Source organism: Triticum aestivum, chromosome 2D (genome assembly GCF_018294505.1).
Source record: "Triticum aestivum cultivar Chinese Spring chromosome 2D, IWGSC CS RefSeq v2.1, whole genome shotgun sequence".
Classification (NCBI taxonomy): Eukaryota; Viridiplantae; Streptophyta; class Magnoliopsida; order Poales; family Poaceae; genus Triticum; species Triticum aestivum.
Genome location: NC_057799.1, coordinates 535,510,604 through 535,534,071, shown reverse-complemented (window position 1 = coordinate 535,534,071; position 23,468 = coordinate 535,510,604). Strand labels below are relative to the sequence as shown.

At 46.4% G+C, this 23,468-nt stretch overlaps 2 protein-coding genes across 3 annotated transcripts; both read left to right on the top strand.

Moving 5' to 3' along the window:
• The first annotated feature begins 518 nt into the window (after positions 1-518).
• Positions 519-2,922, top strand: LOC123054286 (peroxisomal 2,4-dienoyl-CoA reductase [(3E)-enoyl-CoA-producing]). The gene is made up of 5 exons (XM_044478019.1): positions 519-890; positions 1,401-1,560; positions 1,829-1,998; positions 2,078-2,300; positions 2,616-2,922. The coding sequence occupies exons 1-5, from the start codon at positions 699-701 to the stop codon at positions 2,768-2,770; spliced, it is 900 nt and encodes a 299-aa protein (XP_044333954.1). The 5' UTR covers positions 519-698; the 3' UTR covers positions 2,771-2,922.
• Positions 2,923-4,302: 1,380 nt separating this feature from the next.
• On the top strand, positions 4,303-7,195 carry LOC123049827 (MADS-box transcription factor 31). Of its 2 annotated transcripts, XM_044472694.1 has the most exons (8): positions 4,303-4,516; positions 4,924-5,140; positions 5,815-5,884; positions 5,967-6,128; positions 6,240-6,281; positions 6,408-6,455; positions 6,546-6,757; positions 6,848-7,195. In XM_044472694.1, coding segments are annotated over exons 2-8 (723 nt in total). In that variant the 5' UTR covers positions 4,303-4,516; positions 4,924-4,952; the 3' UTR covers positions 6,849-7,195. The 2 variants fall into 2 exon arrangements, with proteins under 2 accessions (XP_044328629.1, XP_044328628.1); XM_044472693.1 differs by lacking the exon at positions 6,848-7,195 and having other exon boundaries at positions 6,546-6,761.
• The last annotated feature ends 16,273 nt before the right edge of the window (positions 7,196-23,468 follow it).

Here is a 23,468-nt window from a genome sequence, read left to right as displayed (position 1 = left end):
AGTATAGCATATTTTAGAATTTTTTGTCTTGAGAATCTGTGATTTGCAAAAAGTCTGGCCTATTAATAGTTGACAAATAAAATCAATTAGTCGAGCAATTTTTGATTAATCTCGGGCCCATAGGAAAGTGTCCTATGGTTTGCAAAACCAATCCCAAGTCCCCACCCGCTCGCAGCGAGCAAAGCAAGATGATTTCCCCGGACGCGGCCCGCAACGTCATTGGCAATGTCATCTCCTTCGGCCTCTTCCTCTCCCCTGTGTAAGCCGCGGCCGCCATCCCCCTCGTCCGCTTGTCCACTGGAGTACGAATGAATTATAAAGGAAAGTCTTCTATGGTTTAAATGTTCCGAATAAAAAAATTACTAATGGTTAGAATCCTTGAATTTCTTCGCAAAAAAGACCTAAAATTCTAACAAAGTTGTGAGCAGAAAATCCATGTCCAATGTGGTCGTAGTTTCTTTTTTCAACTTAGTGTGAGTCGTAGTTGGTATGCTCGGCTCAATTTGGTCCCATAGAAAAACCACAGCCACGAATCAGAGGAAATCCGGCAGCGCCGCGTGTGCGAAGACGAGTCCAAACACGGAACAAAGCCGGCGATTAGCGGCACACTGAGCTGGCATCTTGTGCTTCTCCGTCCGTCCGCGTCCACACCGGAGCTAGGAGGAGAGGAGGGGGAAGAAGAAGGCGTCGAGGAGGCGATGGCGACGGAGTCGCCGTTCCGGGCGGACGTGCTGAAGGGCAAGGCGGCGCTGGTCACCGGCGGCGGCTCCGGCATCTGCTTCGAGATCGCCGCCCAGCTCGCCCGCCACGGCGCCCACGTCGCCATCATGGGCCGCCGCCGCGAGGTCCTCGACAAGGCCGTCGCCGCCCTCCGCTCCGAGGGCCTTCGGGTGCGCCCAATCTGCTTTCCCCCTCCTCCTCTTCCGCTCCAATCCTACCTACCACCATCGCGCATGTTTCACCCACCTTGGTTCCTTGCTTAGGATCTGGCGCTCTCTGGTTGTCAGGTGGAAATGCTTTTGATCTTTCATCCGTTCCTTATTAGTAGTTGCGTGATAAGTAAACAAGAAAGGAAATCGCTGCGGATTTTGTATAGAACTTGTTGTTTTCTTATCTTGTTCATCGAATCCAATAGCAATCGCGTTCTTATAGGGGATTTTGTATAGAAATTGTTGTTTAGGAAATGAAGTCAAACTGACTGTTTTCTCAAATGAAAGAGAAGTGCTCTATTAATCGGGTTGCACGGTGTACAATGCTTTGTACTTCGTGTGTCGTTGAATTGTGAAACCATATTCACAAAGCAAGATGTTCCCCACCATGATTAAATGAACTAGCCCCTTGTGTTTTGGGGGATAAAGTAGTGCTGGTCTGTACTAATGCTAGCTTGGTGTGGCGTGCAGGCTGTTGGATTTCAGGGAGATGTACGTAACCAGGAGGATGCAGCGAGAGTGCTTGCGTCGACCGTTGAGCATTTCGGCAAGCTTGACATTCTTGTCAACGGTGCAGCGGGCAACTTCCTTGCATCCCCGGAGGATCTCACACCCAAGGGATTCCGGACAGGTGCTTCCTTGTGCCATGTTCTTTTGGTTTACCTGAGAGTTGCTGTTTGATCCAATTGTGTGAATATTGGCAGCGCGAGCGCCATGAGAATTTTCTTGCATACTGTTTCAATAGTAATGCGCCCTTGCTAGTTTTTTGTGCAACTGTGCTAGGCTGCTTAGCTCAAGAAATCTTGTGCTGATAACTTGTCTTGTTATGTAAAAAACAACTAAATACTGAATATTTTTCTTTCAGAGAATTTAGTATTGACTAAATTATCTCTCTGCAGTTCTTGAGATTGACACTGTGGGTACATACACAATGTGCTACGAAGCCCTGAAGTATCTGAAAAAAGGTGGGCCAGGGAGGGGTCCCTCCACTGGTGGCCTCATCATTAACATAAGCGCGACACTGCATTACACTGCTTCTTGGTACCAAATTCATGTCTCCGCCGCTAAGGTACTTTTATCATGTTTTGATCCACTTTCAGAAAATGATTGAAATAGGTCACTTTTCCTGAGGATATTGGCTTCTACAGGCAGGTGTTGATAGTATCACAAGAACGCTGGCTCTGGAATGGGGAACAGATTATGAAATTAGGGTCAATGGAATTGCACCAGGACCAATCGGAGGCACTCCAGGTCTGAGGAAGCTTGCACCTGATGAAATGGGCAAGGGGAAAAGGGAAATGATGCCTTTATTTAAGTTGGGGGAGACACAGGACATAGCAATGGCCGCGCTCTATCTTGCTTCCGATGCTGGTCAGTTGTGTTCTTCAGCGTTCTTGTAACCAAATAACAGCAAGTTCTTTCAACTGTAAAAGTTCAATAAGCTGAGCATCCAATTACCTGGAGGTCATCTGAAAAATATTGCTATCACTAGTTTTATAAAATTAACAATCCCTGTTCTAAAATGTATGCTATTTTAACTCAATGAATACTTTCTTGCCTTATCATTGCCATTCCCAGGAACTGACACATACTACTAAATCTTTAAAATCTGCACAGTAATTCAGTAACGTCTTGTCCTTTATTAAAGAGTTAGCCATTTGATGTCTTCAACAATTCGTTGTGCAGGCAAATATGTAAATGGGACTACGCTGGTGGTTGATGGAGGGCTTTGGTTGAGTCACCCTCGCCACATCCCCAAGGAGGAAGTGAAGGAGCTCTCAAAGGTGATCGAGAAGAAGGTTAGGGCCTCTGGTGTAGGTGTACCCTCCAGCAAATTGTGATGACATCCTTGGTTTATGTCACTGTCTCACACATGTCATGTACCACCACCCTCAGTATTTGCTGTCAGCGGCTCAGCACCAACTTTATTGTGTACGTGGATCTTGTAACCTGCTGAGAACAATTGGTTTCAAATGAGCAACTTCAGTATTTACCTCTGTTGTTACTTTCAGATTTGGCTAGAACCTGAAATATTCTGATTGATTTGTGATCCCGGTGTAAAGATGTCCACTGCCAGATATCCCCATGATTTGTGTAAAATATACACTTGTGCACAACTTGCGACGCCCTCCATATTGGCGATAAAAGTGTTATGTTTATTTGACCCCGGAACAAATTTTAGGGCAAAACTCGCGGCAAATATGTCGAAATGGGCAGCAAGAAGTTGTGACCGCTGCCGAGTCCAGGGAAGTGAGCCGCGTAGCCAAAGTTTGTCTTGAGAGAGAACCTGTATGTGTAACGCAACCCATGATAACAACAACTATATTCCTTAGCAGGTGTGAACATGGTTGGATCGTCCAACTCCAAGAGAAACAAAAAGGGTAGCCCATAGCCATAGGGATGTGGCCAGACGCTGACAGGCCCCATGAGAAGGGGAGCATAATTTCTTTGCCTTGCGAGCCAGTGTGATGGGTGCCTGGAGCTCCCTTGGAAGTACACAGTTTTTAGCAAGGGTATCTCTTCTGCCATCATGCTCTGCTGGTTCTCCTGATCACGACTCATGAATGAGCCCCGGTGCTTGGCAACGAAGTAAACCGGCATTTTTTCCCTTGGAACTTGAAAAATGAAAACCACATTAAAATACACTGAAATGCTCAACATCAGTGTGAGAACATGAAAGTTTCTGTGAAAAAATTACACAAGCAGTGTGAGCCTTCTGATCATCTGCTATCCTTTTAACACTCCATAGCAATGCTCCAGGAAAGTGCATTTGCAATGGAGTAGTAGTCACTGTCTCCCTGAAACACCTTTGCAGAGAGATATCTGCAGATCATCTGCCATCTTTTAACACAAAATCTTAACTGATGACACTGGCAGGGGATATGTGTGTGTGTGTGTGTGTGTGACACATGCCATCATGCATTTGACCACGGCTGCATGTCTCTGCCTGGCACCCCAGTAGGTTAGGTGCAGTGTGGAGTGGACCAAGGGCCACCTTATGGAAAGCATTATTGCACCGAGTTATTCCCTGCCTTGGCCAGTTCTAGGTCGGTCTTCTTACAGGAGTAGCCTGGATGCAAGCCTCACCTCCCTTGCCATGTCCAGTAAGAGGCGGTTACCAGTCCACAGCACCCACATTTCCGGCCATCTGGTACCGTCTCTCATGCACACTGAAACTCACACTTTGCACTTCATCAACACGCATTATTAATCTTGTGCTGCATTGTTTGAGATGCCCGCCCTAATGGTGCTAATTTGAGGGCACACATTAGCGCGATTTACGGGTAGATTCCGTGGGCTGTGCATACATGCCACAATAATAGTCTCCTTGTGCAGGGTATTTGATTTAGGGCATAAACTGCAGGAGGTTAAGTTGGCCACATTGCCTGATTTAATTATTCTCTTTTCCTTATTGTGTGAAATGTTTATTTGCTGCATCAGTATATAGTGGGACAGCCTGACAAGAGACGATGAGAATATTAGTAGTCTTTGAGGCATGAAACAAGAACTTTCCAGACTTATAAAAGGTTCCCCTGGCCCCTTTGCTCTCCCCCTCCATCTTCTGAAGAAGCACACGCAGTCCACAGGTAATGCCTCTCCTCTTTGGACTTCTACCTCTCTTGCTCTGCAGCACACACTCTCTGCAAGAACATGTCTTGCAAATGCTACTCTTTTACTCTTCACAGCATATGGTTTCTCCTGTCTATGCATACAGTTTTCTGTGCCGCATCTCATGCATTTGAAGCCATTTGATGTGCGTGGTGCTTGGATTCGACTTTAACATTGTGGAGCTTGGAAGAAGTAGTTTCTTTTATGACATACCTTTGCTTCTGTACTCTTGCTTTTCAAACCATCTGCTTGACCTTGCTTCCTGCACTTGAAGCCATTCGGTGCATCTCTACTCTGCATTTGAAGCCATTTACTTGATTCTCATCCTGGATGAACGTAGCGTAGGCATCATGATTTGACGAGCTCTCTCTGGTTTGTTGCATAGGAGGAGAAGAGATCCACTGAGCTGAAGCAATGGGGCGTGGGAAAGTGGAGCTCAAGAAGATCGAGAACACGACGAGCAGGCAGGTCACCTTCTCCAAGAGGCGGATGGGGCTGCTCAAGAAGGCAAACGAGCTGGCCATTCTTTGTGATGCGCAGGTTGGGGTGATCGTATTCTCCGGCAGTGGCAAGATGTACGAGTACGCCAGCCCTCCATGGAGGTGAGTAAAACATCTCTGCACACCAGTTCAACCACTGCATATTTCTCTGAAATTTGATCTTTCTCTGCTCCTCTTGGCTTGAGGGGAAATGGGTATTTTTGATATTGTTGAGGTCTCATAATGTTGTTCTAGGGTTGTCAGATTCAGTTAGTCTTGCAGTTTTTCTCAATGTGTATAGTTTTTTTTTTGAACTTTTTGTTGGGAACTTCCAACTCCTGTTGTTGATAATCTGCACGTTTTAGTAATGAAGTCAAGATGAATTTAAAAGTATACGAAGAACCGACGATGATCAAGTATGCCCTGCCTGTTTTCTTTTCCTTTTTGTGTGTGGCAGGACCGCAAACACCAGTTCAATTACTGCGTGTTCTCTGCAATCCGATCTTTCTCTGCTCCTCTTGGCTTGAGGGGAAATGGAAATTTTGGATACTGTTCAGGTCCCATAATGTTTGTTATAGAGTTGTCATGACGTTCTTTTGTACGTCCAGTTAGTCTTCTGCAGTTTTTCTCAATGTGTATACTTCCTGTTGAACTTTTTGTTGGGAACTTCCAACTTCTCTTGTTGCTAATCTGAACGTTTTAGTAATGAAATCAAGATCAATTTGAAAGTATGTGAAGAACAGCTGATGATCAACTAAGCCCCGCCTGTTTTTTCTTCTCCTTTTTGTGTGTGGCAGGATTGCAAACATCTTTGACAGGTACCTGAAAGCCCCCAGCACCCGCTTTGATGAGATGGACGTCCAGCAGGTACACCAGTTTAGGTCAAACCAATTAACATCGTTAGTTTCTACTGGTTTTACCTAATAATCTTCTTTTCTTTTCGATGAAGAAAATCATCCATGAGATGACAAGGATGAAGGACGAGAGCAACAGGCTGAAGATCATCATGAGGCAGTACATGGGCGAGGACCTGGGCTCGCTGACCCTGCAAGACGTGAGCAATCTTGAGCAGCAGATCGAGTTCTCCCTCTACAAAGTTCGCCTTAGGAAGGTAACCACCCAGCAACACGATGCAACAGTTCTATAGGTTCTTTTATTACTCTATATGAAACTCTGCATTCCTCCGTGCCCAGTGCTAATGCCCTAATTTAATTTGTTGCAGCAACAGCTACTTGACCAGCAGCTGCTGGAGATGCGCCAGAGGGTATGCGAAACACGATGCATTGATTTGTCCAGCATTCCTGACATCCTTTATCACACCCTTTTTCTTTTCTTTTCTTTTTGTAAATAGTTGTTTTTTGATGGAGTTTTGTGGATTTCATTGTGACAGGAGATGCACATGTCAGAGGACCAGGGCAGCAGCTACATGTTCCACATGGTAACACATCTCAGCTTAATTTCTCTTGAGATGCTTTCGTGTTGCAATTTATTCACCCTTGATGAATTTGTTTGTGTCTGTCAAAAAAAGAATCCGGCGAGGGATCAGCCGGGCCAGCCGGCCGACGTGATGAACCCGAAGCTGTTCCCTCTGTGGGACGTGGGCGACCAGATCTACGGCCAGGACGCCGAGTCCTCCATGACGGCTCTCAAGCTCTCGCCGCAGCTGCAGGAGTACAAGCTCCAGCCGGTGCAGCCCAACCTGCAGGAGGGCAACCTCCATGGCTACGTCCTCCGCCTCTGGTAAGCATCGTATATCATATGCGGGGGCGTCATTGGAATCCGTGCGCAAGTTCGTCTGACCTGACCAGCTGCATCCGTCTCTGCCTGCAGATTTCGGGGCATGCGCGATGGACCTGACAGACGCTACTGATGGAGGATGATGAGCAGAGCTTCCCAGTCTGAATCTGCTCTGGAACGGCGTTCTAACCAGCTTATTACATTATCTTACTGCATTATGTGGGGTATTAACTGCTATTGCGTTTGCTAGATTACGTTTCATGATGCTTGTAAATGAGGAGTGTGCCACCTGATTTGTGTGCCTTGAGGAACTACTACCTCTGTTTCTGTCAAGAAGATGTGTTGTGACCCGGAGTGGTTATGCCCTGCATTGCTGTTCCCAAAGAAATCTGTGGCAAGTAGTACCCTATATTATGATGTCTGTTTGCTTTTGTGATGCACACTGCGATTGCTGCATTCTTTTGTGTGGAGACATCATGTGAAATTCGTAGAATTGCACTCAAGCTGCAGCGTGAAAAGAAATATGATCCGCATGATTCCAAAGTCGTAGTAACAAACAAGAAAATGGAATTTTATTTTATGGCGAGTCGATTCATAGAAAATCTAAATCCTTATTCGAATATGTAATAGACGCTGTTTGGTTGAATGTGGCGTGCAAAAAATAAAATAAAATATATTTAAAAGTTTCAAAAAATGTCATCTTTTCTCTATAAATACATATGCATATTCTTCAAGTATGTATAAAATTTCGTCAACTAATTTTATTATTTGCATGCTACACAAAAAAGACAAATATCTGACATAAATACTACAAAGAAAAAGCCTATTTTAATCTGTGTATTTGTCTTTTTTTGTGTGCATCACATATGAATATATATGTTCATGAAATTTTATACATGTATGCTACAAGTATATGTCTACATGAAAACTTTTTTTCAGATTATTCCGAGATGTGAAAAAGGTATTTTTGCTGAAAATAATAATAAAGAGCTCAATGGAGCTTGGCCTCTGCAGGCACTTTTTGCTGCTGAAAATAATAATAAAGAGCTCAATAGAGCTTGGCCTCTGCAGGCACTTTTCGCTGTTTGGTTGTACTGAGAGAGAGAGAGAGAGTTTTCCATGAGGTTCGGCTTAATGTTTTTTTTGGAAAGTATAGTCAACAAAAAATAAATGCATAAGTTATAATCTTAAAACCAAACAAGCTCCGCAATAATGGTTCGAATAAGAATCCTTCCAAGTCATGTGATGTTCCTTTCAATCAAATAGTTCCTTACAGAAATTTAGTTGCAAGCTTTCTAAAAATTGTCATAGTTGTGTGACCAGATGCAAATCAGTCTCAAAAGAGTTATTTCTGAGATTAACATAGTTTCCACCACACAGGTTAGACAAAGAAGTGCATCATTATAAATTAAAACAAGATAAAGGCAACTCCAACGTGGATCATCAAAACCGACCTCATCAAATGTTCGCGGACACGTCCGGATGTCTTCACGAAGAACGATAGGGAGAGGCCATCTAAACGATGTCACCAAATGTCCGCCCCTGGTTAAGCCTCCTCCATTTGACATGCATATCTAGATCAATACCAATTTAAGCATATGTTTAATAGTTGCAAACCTATGCAATCACAACCAAAAAACACCGAAAGTTCAAAAAGTTTTTACATCGAATGATCCCAAAAGTTGCTAGTCTGGATGTCTGTGCGAGAGACCTTCTCCGGTCCAGTTGTCCATGGCAAAGACCTCACTCTTCGGCTGGTCCGGCCTCCTCCGTTTGCACGAAGTTCTTCAATATGCTCGCATAATATACTTGTACAATCTTCGCCGCATCGGGATCCAAGTCCAACGTCTTCACGAACAACATTTTGGAGTCCTCTGAAGCGGCCTTGATCTGAAGCTTCTTCTCTTGGAGCTTGAGTTTCTTGTCTTGCTTCTCCATGAGCATGCGAAACCTCCATGCCTTCTTTTCCCCCTTCACATCATTGCGCGCTACCCTTGCCTCCTCCTTGGTCATGATGTCCTTTAACTTATCCATCATCTTGGCCGCCACCCCTTCTTGCTTCTTCTTATCATCCTCCCACATCTTCCCCCGGTTCCTAATCATCTTATTGGTCGGAGCACTAGTAGGAAAAGGGGCTTAGGTCACAGGACAGTTTTCACATTAGCCCCGATTCAGTCACGAACCGGGACTAATGTGAGCATTGGTCCCGGTTCGTGCGGCCAGGGACCTGCCGGGCCTCGTGGGGGCATTGGTCCCGGTTGGTGGGACAAACCGGGACCAATGGGCCACGCTCCTGGCCCACCACCCTTTAGTCCCGGTTCCTACCACAAACCGGGACTAAAGGCCTGGTCCTAGTTGCGGCCAGTGTTTAGTCCCACCTCGCCAACCGAAGGGCGCTCACATCAGTTTATAAGGCCGTCCCTATCTGCCTTGTTGAGCTTCTCTTAAAGTGAAAATAGATGCCCTTATACAGGAAATTTGACCTAAATTCACAGTAAATTTCATAGAAATTTATTATGAATTTAGGTTGAATTTTCTCTATAAGCGCATCTATGTTCATTTTTTATATTTATAAAATAAATAAACCTTAATAAAATAAAATAAAATAAACTATAGTAACTACAATAAATAAACCTTAATAAATTAAGTAAAAATAGCAGCAGTAAAATAAATAAAAATAAAATAATTAAAGTAAAATACATAAGTAATTAGAAATAAAAAGGAATTTAAAGTAAAATACAACAATTTGGTTGGTTGATCCCAAAAAAAAGGAATTTGGTTGGTTTTCTTGAAGCCCTAGCTTGTTGTGCCGTCCTATTCTCTCAATGCAATTTAGCAAATGCTACTATAGTACAGTAAAGGGCACAAAGAAAAAGCACGCAGTGAAGGAAAATACCTCCATATCAAAGCTGCTACTTATCTTGTTGGTTATCAGGATGTGGATATGTAGAATTTTCTCTAGCCACGGCAACAGACATGCATTCATCGAGGGGGTTCACTACAGAACAAAATAAATGCTGACGTTAGTTGTTGATGGTACGTTTGACATCCCTGAGAGACTAGATAATGAAAAGATGAATCGTCAAACCTGGATGAACAAAGACGCTACCAAGTGGATGAATCTGATGGCCTGTCCTCCCTTGAAGATCATGCGTCCTCCCTTGAAGGCGCCACCAAGGCCATGGACGCCTCATACACCGCCGCCGACGTGTTGTAGTGATGAGGTATCGTGCAGGATCTGACACAGGATCACCTTCAGGCAAGATGAATAGGTCTTCAGGGGCACGACGGCCGGCCACAGCAGGCCCCTGCCATGGACGGCGCCGCCCGAGCCACAGCCGCTCGCCAGCTCGCCTCTGGAGCAGTCCAAGCTTATCCGCGAGCTCGTCCACTAGTGCCTGTCGCCGCCACGACGTCCTGCAGGCTAGAGAACGGCCGCCATTGGAACCGACTCCGGCCGCCTATATAAGGAGCCCCCGAGTCCGTCCAGTCCCTCAGGCGACCTCAAGCCACCCCACCTAGCACCCCCATAGCAGGCAATCGACCAGGGAGGGTCTTCTTCCCCATCTCCGGCCAGTACAGCCGCCGCCACCCTCCGGTCCATTCAGTCGCAACTAGAGCCCCCCCGTCCGTATAGCACCACCATCCTCCTCCCCTCGACCGTGCGGAGCCGCCCAAACCCTCAGCTGCGTCGGGGAACCACCGTAGGCCAAAGCCCCAAACCTCCCGAAGCTGCCGTCCGCCGCGGAGCTCGCCGCCGGCGACTCCCTCCATCCCCGCCACCTCCTCGACCACCGGGAGGACCGCCCCGGCCTGGCGGATCCATCCCCGCCCTCAGGACCCCACGAGGAGCCGCCGTTCGCCGGCGTTGATCGCCGGAGCCCCGCCTCTGTTCGGCCAGAGGAGGAAGGAGGCGGGGGCAACTGGTCAAACCTGACCAGTGGGCCCAAGGGACCCACTGTCAGTGACCCACAAGCCGATCCACGCGGGTTAAGTGGAGGATCTGACACAGGATCACCTTCAGGCAAGATGAATAGGTCTTCAGGGGCACGACGGCAGCGGCGGCGCCATGGCCGGGACTGGTGACGACGGCGGCGGCGAGCGAGCGGGAGGGTGGCGGCGCCTGCGTGCGAGTGGGAGGCCGGAGGATCACCACTCATTGTGCTCGACATATCACTACAAGAAACCTGTTAATCCATGACGGATTTCTAATGACATTTTTGGAAACTCTCATCGATGACCTGGTAAAACCCCACAAGCCCGGTGAAAGCCCACTAAAGCCCGTCTAACCGTTCCCGTATAAAAACTTAACCCTAAATTCCCTCCTCGGCCCCTGCATCGTGTCCCACAGCACGTCGCCACCCCTCGTCCCTCCCACAGCTCGTAAACCTTAATAAAATAAAATAAACTATAGTAACTACAATAAATAAACCTTAATAAATTAAGTAAAAATAGCAGCAGTAAAATAAATAAAAATAAAATAATTAAAGTAAAATACATAAGTAATTATAAATAAAATAAATAAGTTTTTTGTTGTAAGTAGAAACAAAACAAAACAAATAAAGCAAAAGAGAAAAAAAACAGAGGAAAAAAATTATGCCACCTACTGGGCCACCACGGCTTGAATATGACTAGAAACCCATCCATGGGCCAGGATTCAGGCCCGCAGAAGGCCCAGTACGCCCATAGGCAAATAGTGACAGAATAGGCCCGTAAGCCTGCATTTGAGAGGAGCTCGAAGTGGTCAGCGCAGCTGCGCTTATAAACCACTGTCGAAGCCTCTCGGCTAGCGAGGCGGGACTAAACATCCCACCGCACCGCGCCAGTTCCAGCACAAGGCCTTTGGTCCCAGTTGGTGCCACCAACCGGGACCAATGCCCCCTTTAGTCCCGGTTGGTGGCACCAATCGGGACCAATGAGTTCCCTATATATACCCCATCGCCACAGCAGAGCACTCCAGAGTGCTCTGTTTTTTCTGGCCGACGAGGGGAGGGCATTTGGGTGCTCTAGCTCACCTCCTATGCACATGAGGTGTTCGATGAAATGTCTGAGCCACACTAGTTAATCTTTGTCCTCTCGAAACTCGACCTCCGAGCTCCATTTTCCCCGAGATTTGTCTAGGTTTAGCAGTCCGTCACGTCCCGTCCCCGTCTTCACCGCCGTCGATCGCCCGCGCCGATCTCGTTGCCAGCACCACCGTGGTGAGCCTCTTGTTCTTATCTTCTTTCTGAAAGGAAAAAAAATTCTTACTTTAGATAGTTACTTGTCTAATTTTTTTACTTTTATTATTCCTTCTTATTACATAGTGCGATGGTTTTGGTATCCGCCCCCGTCGGCCCTCGTCCTGTCTATGATTCGGATGTGGTATATATTATCTTTTTATAACTATTTGATTCATTTATTGTTTATGACAAATATACCGACCAACATGACATAGATTTTATTTATCTAGGAGGTGGTTGAACCAGAAATTCTAACTGACCCTATTGTCGAGAGGTTAAATTTAGTTGAAAAAGAAAACAATTACTTGAAGGAAAAAATAAAAAAAATTGAGGAGGAGAAGATGATATTGGAGTTGCATGTTGCGGATGTCGTCGATGATCACAAGATCAAGATGGATGCAATGCGCTTGAAGATTAGAAAGATTAGAAAATATGCCATTCATACCGAGGCTTGGTATCATTATGCCGTTGGATCAATTGTTACCTTGGTTACGATTATGATCGCATTTGTTTTCGCATTGAAATGTTTTACATAGTTTCAATGTATGGTTTAATTAATTAGATGCTCTGGAGAGCTATATATATGTTGTTAGATGAGAACTATGTATGTACTTTGGTTCTAATGTGATGATGAACTTCTATTAATTTGGTCACTTAATTATCTATTCATGATGTTCTATAATGGTTTTTGACACACTTAATTATATATAATGCACGCAGATGAACCGGCAATGGATGTACGGTGACAGACACAACTCCGAGTACATTAAGGGCATGCATGATTTTCTCGAAGTGGCTGAGGCAAACAAGAAGAATGGTTTTATGTGTTGTCCATGCCCTATATGTGGGAATACGAAGTCTTACTCTGACCGGAAAATCCTTCACACCCACCTGCTTTACAAGGGTTTCATGCCACACTATAATGTTTGGACGAGGCACGGAGAAATAGGGGTTATGATGGAAGACGGCGAAGAAGAAGAGGACGATGACAACTATGTGCCCCCTGAATACGGTGACGCTGCAGCGGGGGAAGCTGCTGAAGATCAAGAGGAACCAGACGATGTGCCCAATGATGCTGCAAGGGGGGAAGCTGCTGAAGATCAAGAGGAACCAGTGCCCGATGATGATGATCTCCGCCGGGTCATAGTCGATGCAAGGACGCAATGCGAAAGTCAAAAGGAGAAGCTGAAGTTCGATCGCATGTTAGAGGATCACAAAAAAGGGTTGTACCCCAATTGCGAAGATGGCAACACAAAGCTCGGTACCGTACTGGAATTGCTACAGTGGAAGGCAGAGAATGCTGTGCCTGACAAAGGATTTGAGAAGCTATTGAAAATATTGAAGAAGAAGCTTCCAAAGGATAACGAATTGCCCGACAGTACATACGCAGCAAAGAAGGTCGTATGCCCTCTAGGATTGGAGGTGCACAAGATACATGCATGCCCTAATGACTGCATCCTCTACCGCGGTGCGTACAAGGATCTGAACGCATGCCCGGTATGCGGTGCATTGCGGTATAAGATCAGACGAGATGACCCTGGTGATGTTGACGACGAGCCCCCCAGGAAGAGGGTTCCTGCGAAGGTGATGTGGTATGCTCCTATAATACCACAGTTGAAACGTCTGTTCAGAAACGAAGAGCATGCCAAGTTGATGCGATGGCACAGTGAGGACTGTAAGAAAGACGGGAAGTTGAGAGCACCCGCTGACGGGTCGCAGTGGAGAAAAATCGAGAGAAAGTACTGGGCTGAGTTTGCAGCTGACCCAAGGAACGTATGGTTTGGTTTAAGCGCGGATGGCATTAATCCTTTCGGGGAGCAGAGCAGCAATCACAGCACGTGGCCTGTGACTCTATGTATGTATAACCTTCCTCCTTGGATGTGCATGAAGCGGAAGTTCATTATGATGCCAGTTCTCATCCAAGGCCCTAAGCAACCCGGCAACGACATTGATGTGTACCTAAGGCCATTAGTTGAAGAACTTTTACAGCTGTGGAATGGAAACGGTGTACGTACGTGGGATGAGCACAAATAGGAGGAATTTAACCTGCACGCGTTGCTGTTTGTAACCATCAACGATTGGCCCGCTCTCAGTAATCTTTCAGGACAGACAAACAAGGGATACCACACATGCACGCACTGTTTAGATGACACTGAAAGTATATACCTTGACAAAAGCAGGAAGAATGTGTACCTGGGCCATCGTCGATTTCTTCCGACCAACCATCAATGTCGAAAGAAAGGCAAGCATTTGAAAGGCGAGGCAGATCACCGGAAGAAGCCCGCCATGCGTACCGGTGATCACGTACTTGCTATGGTCAATGATTTACACGTAATCTTTGGAAAGGGTCCCGGTGGACTAGCTGTTCCGAATGACGCTGAGGGACACGCACCCATGTGGAAGAAGAAATCTATATTTTGGGACCTACCCTACTGGAAAGAGCTAGAGGTCCGGTCTTCAATCGACGTGATGCACGTGACGAAGAACCTTTGCGTGAACCTGCTAGGCTTCTTGGGCGTGTATGGGAAGACAAAAGATACACCTGAGGCACGGGAGGACCTGCAACGTTTGCACGAAAAAGACGGCATGCCTCCGAAGCAGTATGAAGGTCCTGCCAGCTACGCTCTTACGAAAGAAGAGAAAGAAATCTTCTTTGAATGCCTGCTCAGTATGAAGGTCCCGACTGGCTTCTCGTCGAATATAAAGGGAATAATAAATATGCCAGAGAAAAAGTTCCAGAACCTAAAGTCTCATGACTGCCACGTGATTATGACGCAACTGCTTCCGGTTGCATTGAGGGGGCTTCTACCGGAAAACGTCCGATTAGCCATTGTGAAGCTATGTGCATTCCTCAATGCAATCTCTCAGAAGGCGATCGATCCAGAAATCATACCAAGGCTAAGGAGTGATGTGGAGCAATGTCTTGTCAGTTTCGAGCTGGTGTTCCCACCATCCTTCTTCAATATCATGACGCACGTCCTAGTTCATCTAGTCGACGAGATAGTCATTCTGGGGCCCGTATTTCTACACAATATGTTCCCCTTTGAGAGGTTCATGGGAGTCCTAAAGAAATATGTCCGTAACCGCGCTAGGCCAGAAGGAAGCATCTCCATGGGCCATCAAACAGAGGATGTCATTGGGTTTTGTGTTAACTTCATTCCTGGCCTTAAGAAGATAGGTCTCCCTAAATCGCGGTATGAGGGGAGACTGACTGGAAAAGGCACGCTTGGAGGGGGGGACTCAATAATATGCAGGGACGGATATTCTTGGTCTCAAGCACACTACACAGTTCTACAGAACTCTACCTTGGTGACCCCGTATGTCGATGAACACAAGAACAGTCTACGCTGCAAACACCCGGAGCAGTGTGACGACTGGATTACATGTGAACACATCAGGACTTTCAGCAGTTGGTTGGAAACACGTCTTAGAGGTGACACCACTGTTTGTGATGAGTTGTACTCGTTGTCCAGGGGGCCATCTTTGACTGTATTGACTTACAAAGGATACGAGATAAATGGGAATACATTTTACACGATCGCCCAAGATCAAAAGAGCACCAACCAAAACAGCGGTGTCCGCTTTGATGCAGCAACCGAGAGGGGAAAGGACACATATTATGGTTACATAATGGACATATGGAAACTTGACTACGGACATGATTTTAAGGTCCCTTTGTTTAAGTGAAAATGGGTCAATCTGTCAGGAGGCGGGGTACAGGTAGACCCACAATACGGAATGACAACAGTGGATCTGAACAATCTTGGGTACACTGACGAACCGTTCGTCCTAGCCAATGATGTGGCACAGGTTATCTATGTGAAGGACATGTCTACCAGACCGAGGAAAAGAAAAGATAAGGAAGCGAATACATCATACGATGAGCCAAAGCGGCACATAGTTCTTTCAGGAAAAAGGGACATTGTGGGAGTGGAGGGCAAGACAGACATGTCTGAAGATTATGAAAAGTTTCATGAAATTCCTCCCTTCAAAGTCAAGGCTGACCCAAGCATCCTGATAAACGATGAAGATTATCCATGGTTACGGTGCAATAAGCAAATGACACAAGCGAAGAAAAAGTGAAGACTTTCTCCCGCATCTATTATAATGATACCATGCCAACTTTGTAATAGATGAGTATGATACCATTGTCCGTTTTGTACAAGAAGTGCATCTAGTTTTTGCCGTAACCCTCTCAACTTTCTTGCACATGCTATGTGGATGAAATGATGATACCATGCCAACTTTCAACCTTTTCAGAGTTCATTTGAAATGCTTTTCAATTTTAGGGTCTTATAGCTCAAAATAATTAGTAAATGCATGAAAAATAACAGGCCAAAAATTAAAAATTATGCCACCTACTGGGCCACCACGGCCTGAATACGATTAGAAACCCATCCATGGGCCAGGATTCAGGCCCGCAGAAGGCCCAATAGGCCCACAGGCATGTACAGAGAGGTTAGGCCCGTAAGCCTGCTTTAGAGAGGAGCTCGACAGCTCAGGCGCACCGCACCTTATAAACAGGTGCGGCTCTCTCTTAGCTAGCGAGGTGGGACTAAACTCACCACCACGCCGCTGTGCAAGACCATTGGTCCCGGTTGGTGGCACGGACCGGGACCAATTCCATCCTTTGGTCCCTGTTGGTGCCACGAACCGGTACTAATGAGGCTGTGGCCCCACGAGCACCTTTAGTACCTGTTCGTGGCACGAACCGGTACTAGAGTTTCTTACTAGCTAAGCAGTTTTTTAGTCCCAGCTCGCTAGCTGAGAGGCACTAGGAGCGGTTTATAAGCCCTGAGTGCAGAGACGATGAAGAAGAGGCGCAATGCTCACGTTGCTTAGCTTCAAGCCTTGAGGAATAAGGTAGACTGCATCGAGCTATGTGCAGTGCAGTCTACACTATTCCGAAAGGCTTGAAGCAAATCAACGCGCATTGCGCCTCTTTTTTATTTTTAATCATTAAAAGCAAAAAGAATTTTCATAAAGAACTTTTTTTGATAGAAACTTTAATAGCAGAAAGAATTATCATAAAGTAAAATAAATAAGTAATTAGAAACAAAATAAAATAAAATAAATAAGTTTTTTGTTGTAAGTAGAAACAAAACAAAATAAATATAGCAAAAAAGAAAACAAAAAAACTAAATACAGCAAAAAGAATTTTCATAAAGAACTAATGGCACTAATAGAAAGTTTATATTTTTTCTAAAACTAATGGCACTAACAGACAGTTTATAATTTTGCTGACCTAAAAGCAAAAAGAATTAAAAAATAAAGCAAAAAACAAAAGAAAATAAATAATGCAAAAAACCAGAAGGATTTTTTAAAAAAAACTGCCACCTATTGGGCCACCACGGCCTGAATACGACTAGAAACCCAACCTGGGCCAGGATTCAGGCCCGCAGAAGGCCCAATAGGCCCACAGACAGCACAGTGTGACATTAGGCCCGTAAGCCTGCATTTGAGAGGAGCTCGAGAGGGCAGCCGCAGTGGGGCTTATAAACCACTCCGAGCCCCTCTCAACTAGCGAGGTGGGACTAAACTTTTGGCCGCGGGCAGCGCAAGGCCTTTGGTCCCGGTTGGTGGCACCAACCGGGACCAATGCCCCCCCTTTAGTCCCGGTTGGTGCCACCAACCGGGACCAAAGGCCGCCGCTTCCCGCCCTTTGGGCTGCTGAAAAGGGACCTTTGGTCCCGGTTGTTGACACCAACCGGGACTAAAGGGTGGCATTGGTCCCGGTTGGTGCCACCAATCGGGACCAAAGGTGTGCCTATATAAGCCAACACTTGGGAAATTTTCAGATACCTCGCCAGTTGCCCCCGACGCCGCCAGGCTGCCCGTGCTCGCCGTCGCCGCCCGCTCCTCGTCGCCGTCACCCCGCGCCCTTGCTTCGACGGGTCGCCGCCCGGTGCTCGTCGCCGTCGCCCTGCCCCCACGCGCCGCCCCGCCTCGTGCTCCCCTGCTCGCGCGCGCCGCCTCGGCGCCCTGAGCCCCCCTGCCCGGCCCGCGCGTGCTCGCCGGCACCCTCGCCGCCCCCGCCCCGTCCCGCCCCCGTGCGCCGGCGCCCTCGCCGCCCCCGCCGTCGCCATCGTCCTAGCCGCCCCCGCTGTGAGAGCCGCCGCCCCGGCTCTGTTTTTTTATTAGTTGATTGTTTTTTGATCATATATATATAATGTATATGTGTATGTATGTGGCTATATGTTTTTGTTCATATGTGGCTATATGTTTTTCTATTTTTATTAGTTTAATTTTTTTGTTCATATGTGATGTATATGTGTATGTGGCTATAATGTATATGTGAACAAAAAAAATTTGTATGTACGTTGATGTTCAAAATGTATGAATATATATGTAAAAATGTTTTTTTGTTCATAGAAAGTTTTTTGTTCATATATAGAAAGTTTTTATATATGACAATGGATATATATTCGATATATATGAGAAATGATGATCCACATGGAAAAGTTTTATATATGCAAAAGTTACAATTTTAGAAAAGTTTTATATATCTAGCTAGGAAGGGAAGAAGAAGAAAAAGAAGGATAGGAAAGAAGAAAATAAGAAGAGGAAAGAAAGAAGAAGAGGAGAGGAAGAAGAGGAGAAATAAATAAGAAGAGGAAAAAAGAAGAAAAAGAAGAGGAGAAGAAGAAAGGAATAGAGGAGAAGAAGAAAAAATAGAAAATAGAAAATATTCTATTTTTTCTTCTTCTCCTCTATTCCTTTCTTCTTCTCCTCTTTTTTTTCTTCAATCCTCTCCTCTATTCCTTTCTTCTTCTCCTCTTTTTATTTCTTCTTCGTTTTCTTATGTTTTATCGGGTCTGTCGTCGTCGATATATACCCCTCCCGATAACTTCAACACGAGGGGGGATAACTTCAACACGAGGGGGGGTCGATATACCCCCTCCCCGATAACATTATTTTCCCGTGTATATATGTCGTCGTTGTCGATATAACCCCCTCCTGATAACTTCAACACGTGGGGGGGGGGTCGATATACCCCCTCCCCGATAACATTATTTTCCCGTGTATGTATGTCGTCGTTGTTGATATTACCCCCTCTCGATAACTTCAACACAAGGGGGATAACTTCAACACGAGGGGGGGGGGGTCGATATACCCCCTCCTCGATAACATTATTTTCCCGTGTATGTATGTCGTCGTTGTCGATATAACCCCCTCCCGATAACTTCAACACGTGGGGGGGGGTCGATATACCCCCTCCCCGATAACATTATTTTCCCGTGTATGTATGTCGTCGTTGTCGATATATATAACTCCCTCCCAGATAACTTCGACATGATGGACGGTTGATATGTATACCCCCTCTCGACCGTGATAACTTATACCACGGGAGCACCCCCCGGCCCTCTCGCTCGACCAAAAATCTCGAGGACACCCAAACCCTAGAAAAAAATGATGTCGGTCTCCTACCCCCTCCCGCCGCGCCCCTACCCTTGAAGCGTTGCCTAGGCCACCCCAAACCCGGAATAAGCTAGGTCTACGTTTGCACTAATATATCCACCTGCTGTCATGTTTGTGTAATAATTGCCATGTTGTAATATTTGCAGAAACAATGGAGCACGGACGAGATGAGCAAGCAGAAGAGGTGTTGGGGGACATAATCTTAGCCGGAGGTGATATCTTGTCGTATCTTAACGACAATGATGGTCTGGAAGAACAGGGTGAAGAAGCAGGCTACGGTGATCGAAGAGTGGAGGAGGAAAGACATGATTATGATGGCTCCGGTGACCCAATGCTGGTGCAAGAAGGAGCCCGTGGTGACGGCTATGGTGACCGAACAGAGTCCGGCCAGGTAAATATATTAGTTAAGCCTGTGCTAACTAGCTAATTGATGCATTCATTGTTTTGGTATGTACACATATTAATTAACACTCGTCTTTCTTCTTTTTTCTAGCCCTCCGGATCGAGCACAACTGCGGTAAAGAGACGAGGCCCGAAGAGAAAGTTGCGCTCGGATGAAAGGTTTGAGATCACAGCAATCGCGCGCGACGGCCAGCCGATTGAACCCCTCCGGACAAAGGATGCTTTTGCTACTCAGTGCGGGGTTCTAGTTAGGGACAAGATCCCGATCAGCATCCACCAATGGTATAAGCCTAAGAAGGAAGACCCTGAGGTGTCTTATGTCAATGATATGCAGAAAGATGATCTGTGGACTGAGCTGAAGGCAAATTTCACCCTACCGCCAGAGGAGGATCCGGAGAAGCCAGTTATAGAGCAATTAATCAAGTCTCATGCTCTTAAGAAGATGGCAGACCTATTCAGGAGGTGGAAGAATGAGCTGAAAACGTTTGTCAACAAAGAAGAGACACCAGAATTCATCGGCCGGTATGAGAAGATCAGAGATCACTGGCCCGCATTTGTGGCCCACAAGACATCGGAAAAGAGTAAGAAGATGTCAGCGACAAACAAGAAGAATGCTGCGAAGAAGAAGCTTCACCATCGCACGGGGTCAGGTGGCTACCTCAAAGCCCGGCCTAAGTGGGCCAAGTCTGAGAGGGATCTGCTTGATAAAGGGATCGAACCAGAGACAATGAACTGGCCAGACCGTTGCCGGACTTGGTTCTTCGGGGCTGGCGGAACCTTGGACCCTGTATCAGGGAGGTGTCGTTGGACGGACGAGCAACTTGCAATACCCGTCAAGAAGCTTAAGCACTATATCGATGCAGCGCAGCAAGGGACGTTCGTTCCAGACAGAGAGAACGACGAGCTCACAATGGCCCTCGGGAATCCTGAGCACCCTGGACGGACACGAGGCACGCCAGGCTCCGTTTCGTGGAAGGCTGGTTTTCCGGACGCGGGCGGTTACAAAACCCAGGAGAGGAGGAAAAAAGTGGAGCAGATCCAAATTCAGAAGCTGCACGAAAGGGTTCAAGCGCTAGAGGAACGAGACGGCAATCGAGATGCCGAAACTGCCCCCGAAGCTACACCGCCATCTCAGCGGAGAAGCAGCGTGGCTTCCACCGAGCTGCCTCAGCTGGAGCATGTGGCTCCTGCTAGCTACCCCGTGGATGCTATCACGGAGTCTCAACATTGCCACCTTATGGCGGAATGGCAGAACTTGAAAGTCAAGGCGGCTGTTGGCTCTGTTTTACCTACTGAACCCGGCGCAACCTACCACTGCCGGCCGATTCCAGAAGGATATGCTAGGGTGATGGTGGATGAAATAACGGAGGGATTTGAGGACCTCCAGCTTGACCACCCTACCGGTGAAGGGGAGACTCAGCTGGGTTTAGCTCTGAAGACTCCATGCCTATGGCGGAAGGAGCTCATCAAGCTTCCGAACTGGACGGCTCCGGCGAGTAAGGGCACTCCGCCTCCTCCTCCGGCGAGTGATCAGGGCACTCAGCCTCCTTCTCCGGCACGTGGCGGCACTCCGCCTCCTTCTCCGCCAGCGCCGGCGCGCCAGAGCAGCCAGCCTCCTCCTTCTCCGCCTCGTCAGCAAGGGCGGAAGAGACCCGCCGCCGCTGCGGCTGCTCCGGCGTGTCGTAGTCCTTTTCCTCCGCCTCGTAAGCAAGGAAAGAAGACAGCCGCAGCCGCTCCATCTGCTCTGCCGGCGTCTAGCAGTACAGCTGCTAGAGGTGGGAGGCAATACAGATTCGGTCCTTCTCTGAAGACTCCAGAGAAGTTACCATATGAGAGGACCGAGGAGGAGAACGCGAAGATCGTGCGAGCCGAAGTGAAGAACTTCTTTGAAGGGGTGAAAGCAAAGAAACATCCACCTCCGGAGGAGAAGGTAGATCCGGTGAAAGCAAAGCGCACTCTGGCTGCCCTGACAAAACCACCAAAGTCTCCGCCGAGAGGCAACTATGAGCGCGTTCTTGCAAAGACATATGCCGAAGCGGAGCGGTCGGGAAGTACTGTCAGTGATAAAAGGATGAAAGAACGACGAGCTGGGAAAAAAATTGCCCAGCTCGGCGAACAAGCGAACCAATCGTGCCCCCCGCTCAAGGTGTCAAAAGACATCATCGCTAATGATCCGAGTATGGTGCCCGGTTATAGCAATCTTGGAGATTACCTGCCCGACGATGTACATTATGAAATCATGGAGGTGGACGAACACAAATACCATTACGGGAAGCCTCTCGTCAAAGATGTCAGATCTCTAAGCACGATGATGCGAAGACTACATGATTGGTACATGAAAACCTGCAGAGAGTCTGATGGGATGAGTACTTTGACGCTGAGAGTTAAACCGGAGCATGACCTCGTTGGAATTGAACTGCTGAATGTTCCATTTGAGGATTTCTTCCAGTTTTACAATCAAAAGGCCCTCGATAAAACAACGATCACTTGCTACTGTCTGTAAGTAGTACTATTTCTGTCATTAAGTCTCTCTATATAGGTCAGCTCTTTCATTGCATGTATTTATACTTATCCTCACTATATTATGCAGATTGAAGATCGCCGAATTGAAGAAAAGACAAATCGGTGATATTGGGTTCATTAACACAAATCTCATAGATGCATATACGGTTGAAAAACATCCCAAAGAAGCCGAGGCCAACTTGCTACAATCGTTGGTATTAAATCAAAACAAAGATATAATACTCTTTCCTTACAACTTCAAGTGAGTGTTAATGTCTTGTGCATATTCGGTTTCCCTTATTAGTCCAGGTTATGGTAATGTAATTGATGACTTATGCATGCATGCGCAGCTTCCACTATATTCTCCTAGAGATTAAGCTTGAGCCGGGAGTAGTAACCGTCTTAGACTCGAGACGAAAAGATCCCCAGGACTATGCGAACATGACTCAAATGCTCGAGAAGTAAGTTAAATCGATCATTATCCACCATATCAGCAACTTTGTTCATTTCTTGATATCAAGTAATTGTTTTCTTTGTCTGGCAGGGTTTGGAGAAAATTCACCTCAAAAGCTCCGGGACTGCCGAAGAAGCTGCAATTTAATCACCCGAAAGTAAGTACTATAGTAGCATGTTCCGCGCATCTCCTAGTGATTCAAGCGCTAGTTTCATCAATACCATTTAGCATGATTGCTTATCAGTTTGATTGACCTCTATTTCTTGTAAAGTGGTTGTGGCAGGAACCCGGAAATAATTACTGTGGATACTACGTTTGCGAGTCCATCCGCTACCATACCTGTGAGCGGGGCTACACTGAAGAACAATATGAAGTGCGTAAGCAATAATATTCACAATTTTATTTTATTACCATCATTTGTGTTGAGTTTCATTTATTCATATATATATGTATTGACCCCCTTCTTCAAATTAGATGTTTCGGAAGCGGGATGAACTCCTAGCAGAAGATCGTATGCGAGGAATTCAAGAGGAATTGGCGGCATTCTTCCTTGACCACGTGATCGCTGAAAACGGAGAATACTATGTGGACGCTGTGTTCCTACAATATAATTAGGAGATTGTATTGTAAGAGATAATTATTGTATATATGTAGCCGGTAGTGTCGGATAGATATACGAGAACTTGTTGTTCGACCAATATCTCGGAGAAGGAGA

Bases quoted from the DNA above. Each gene is read 5' to 3' on its own strand.
- LOC123054286 (XM_044478019.1), top strand. From the start codon at position 699: ATGGCGACGGAGTCGCCGTTCCGGGCGGACGTGCTGAAGGGCAAGGCG. The intron at 1,561-1,828 runs GTGCTTCCTTGT...ATCTCTCTGCAG, and splicing joins ACCCAAGGGATTCCGGACAG to TTCTTGAGATTGACACTGTG. The intron at 2,301-2,615 runs GTCAGTTGTGTT...TTCGTTGTGCAG, and splicing joins CTATCTTGCTTCCGATGCTG to GCAAATATGTAAATGGGACT.
- LOC123049827 (XM_044472693.1), top strand. From the start codon at position 4,953: ATGGGGCGTGGGAAAGTGGAGCTCAAGAAGATCGAGAACACGACGAGC. The intron at 6,282-6,407 runs GTATGCGAAACA...TCATTGTGACAG, and splicing joins TGCTGGAGATGCGCCAGAGG to GAGATGCACATGTCAGAGGA. The intron at 6,456-6,545 runs GTAACACATCTC...TGTCAAAAAAAG, and splicing joins GCAGCTACATGTTCCACATG to AATCCGGCGAGGGATCAGCC.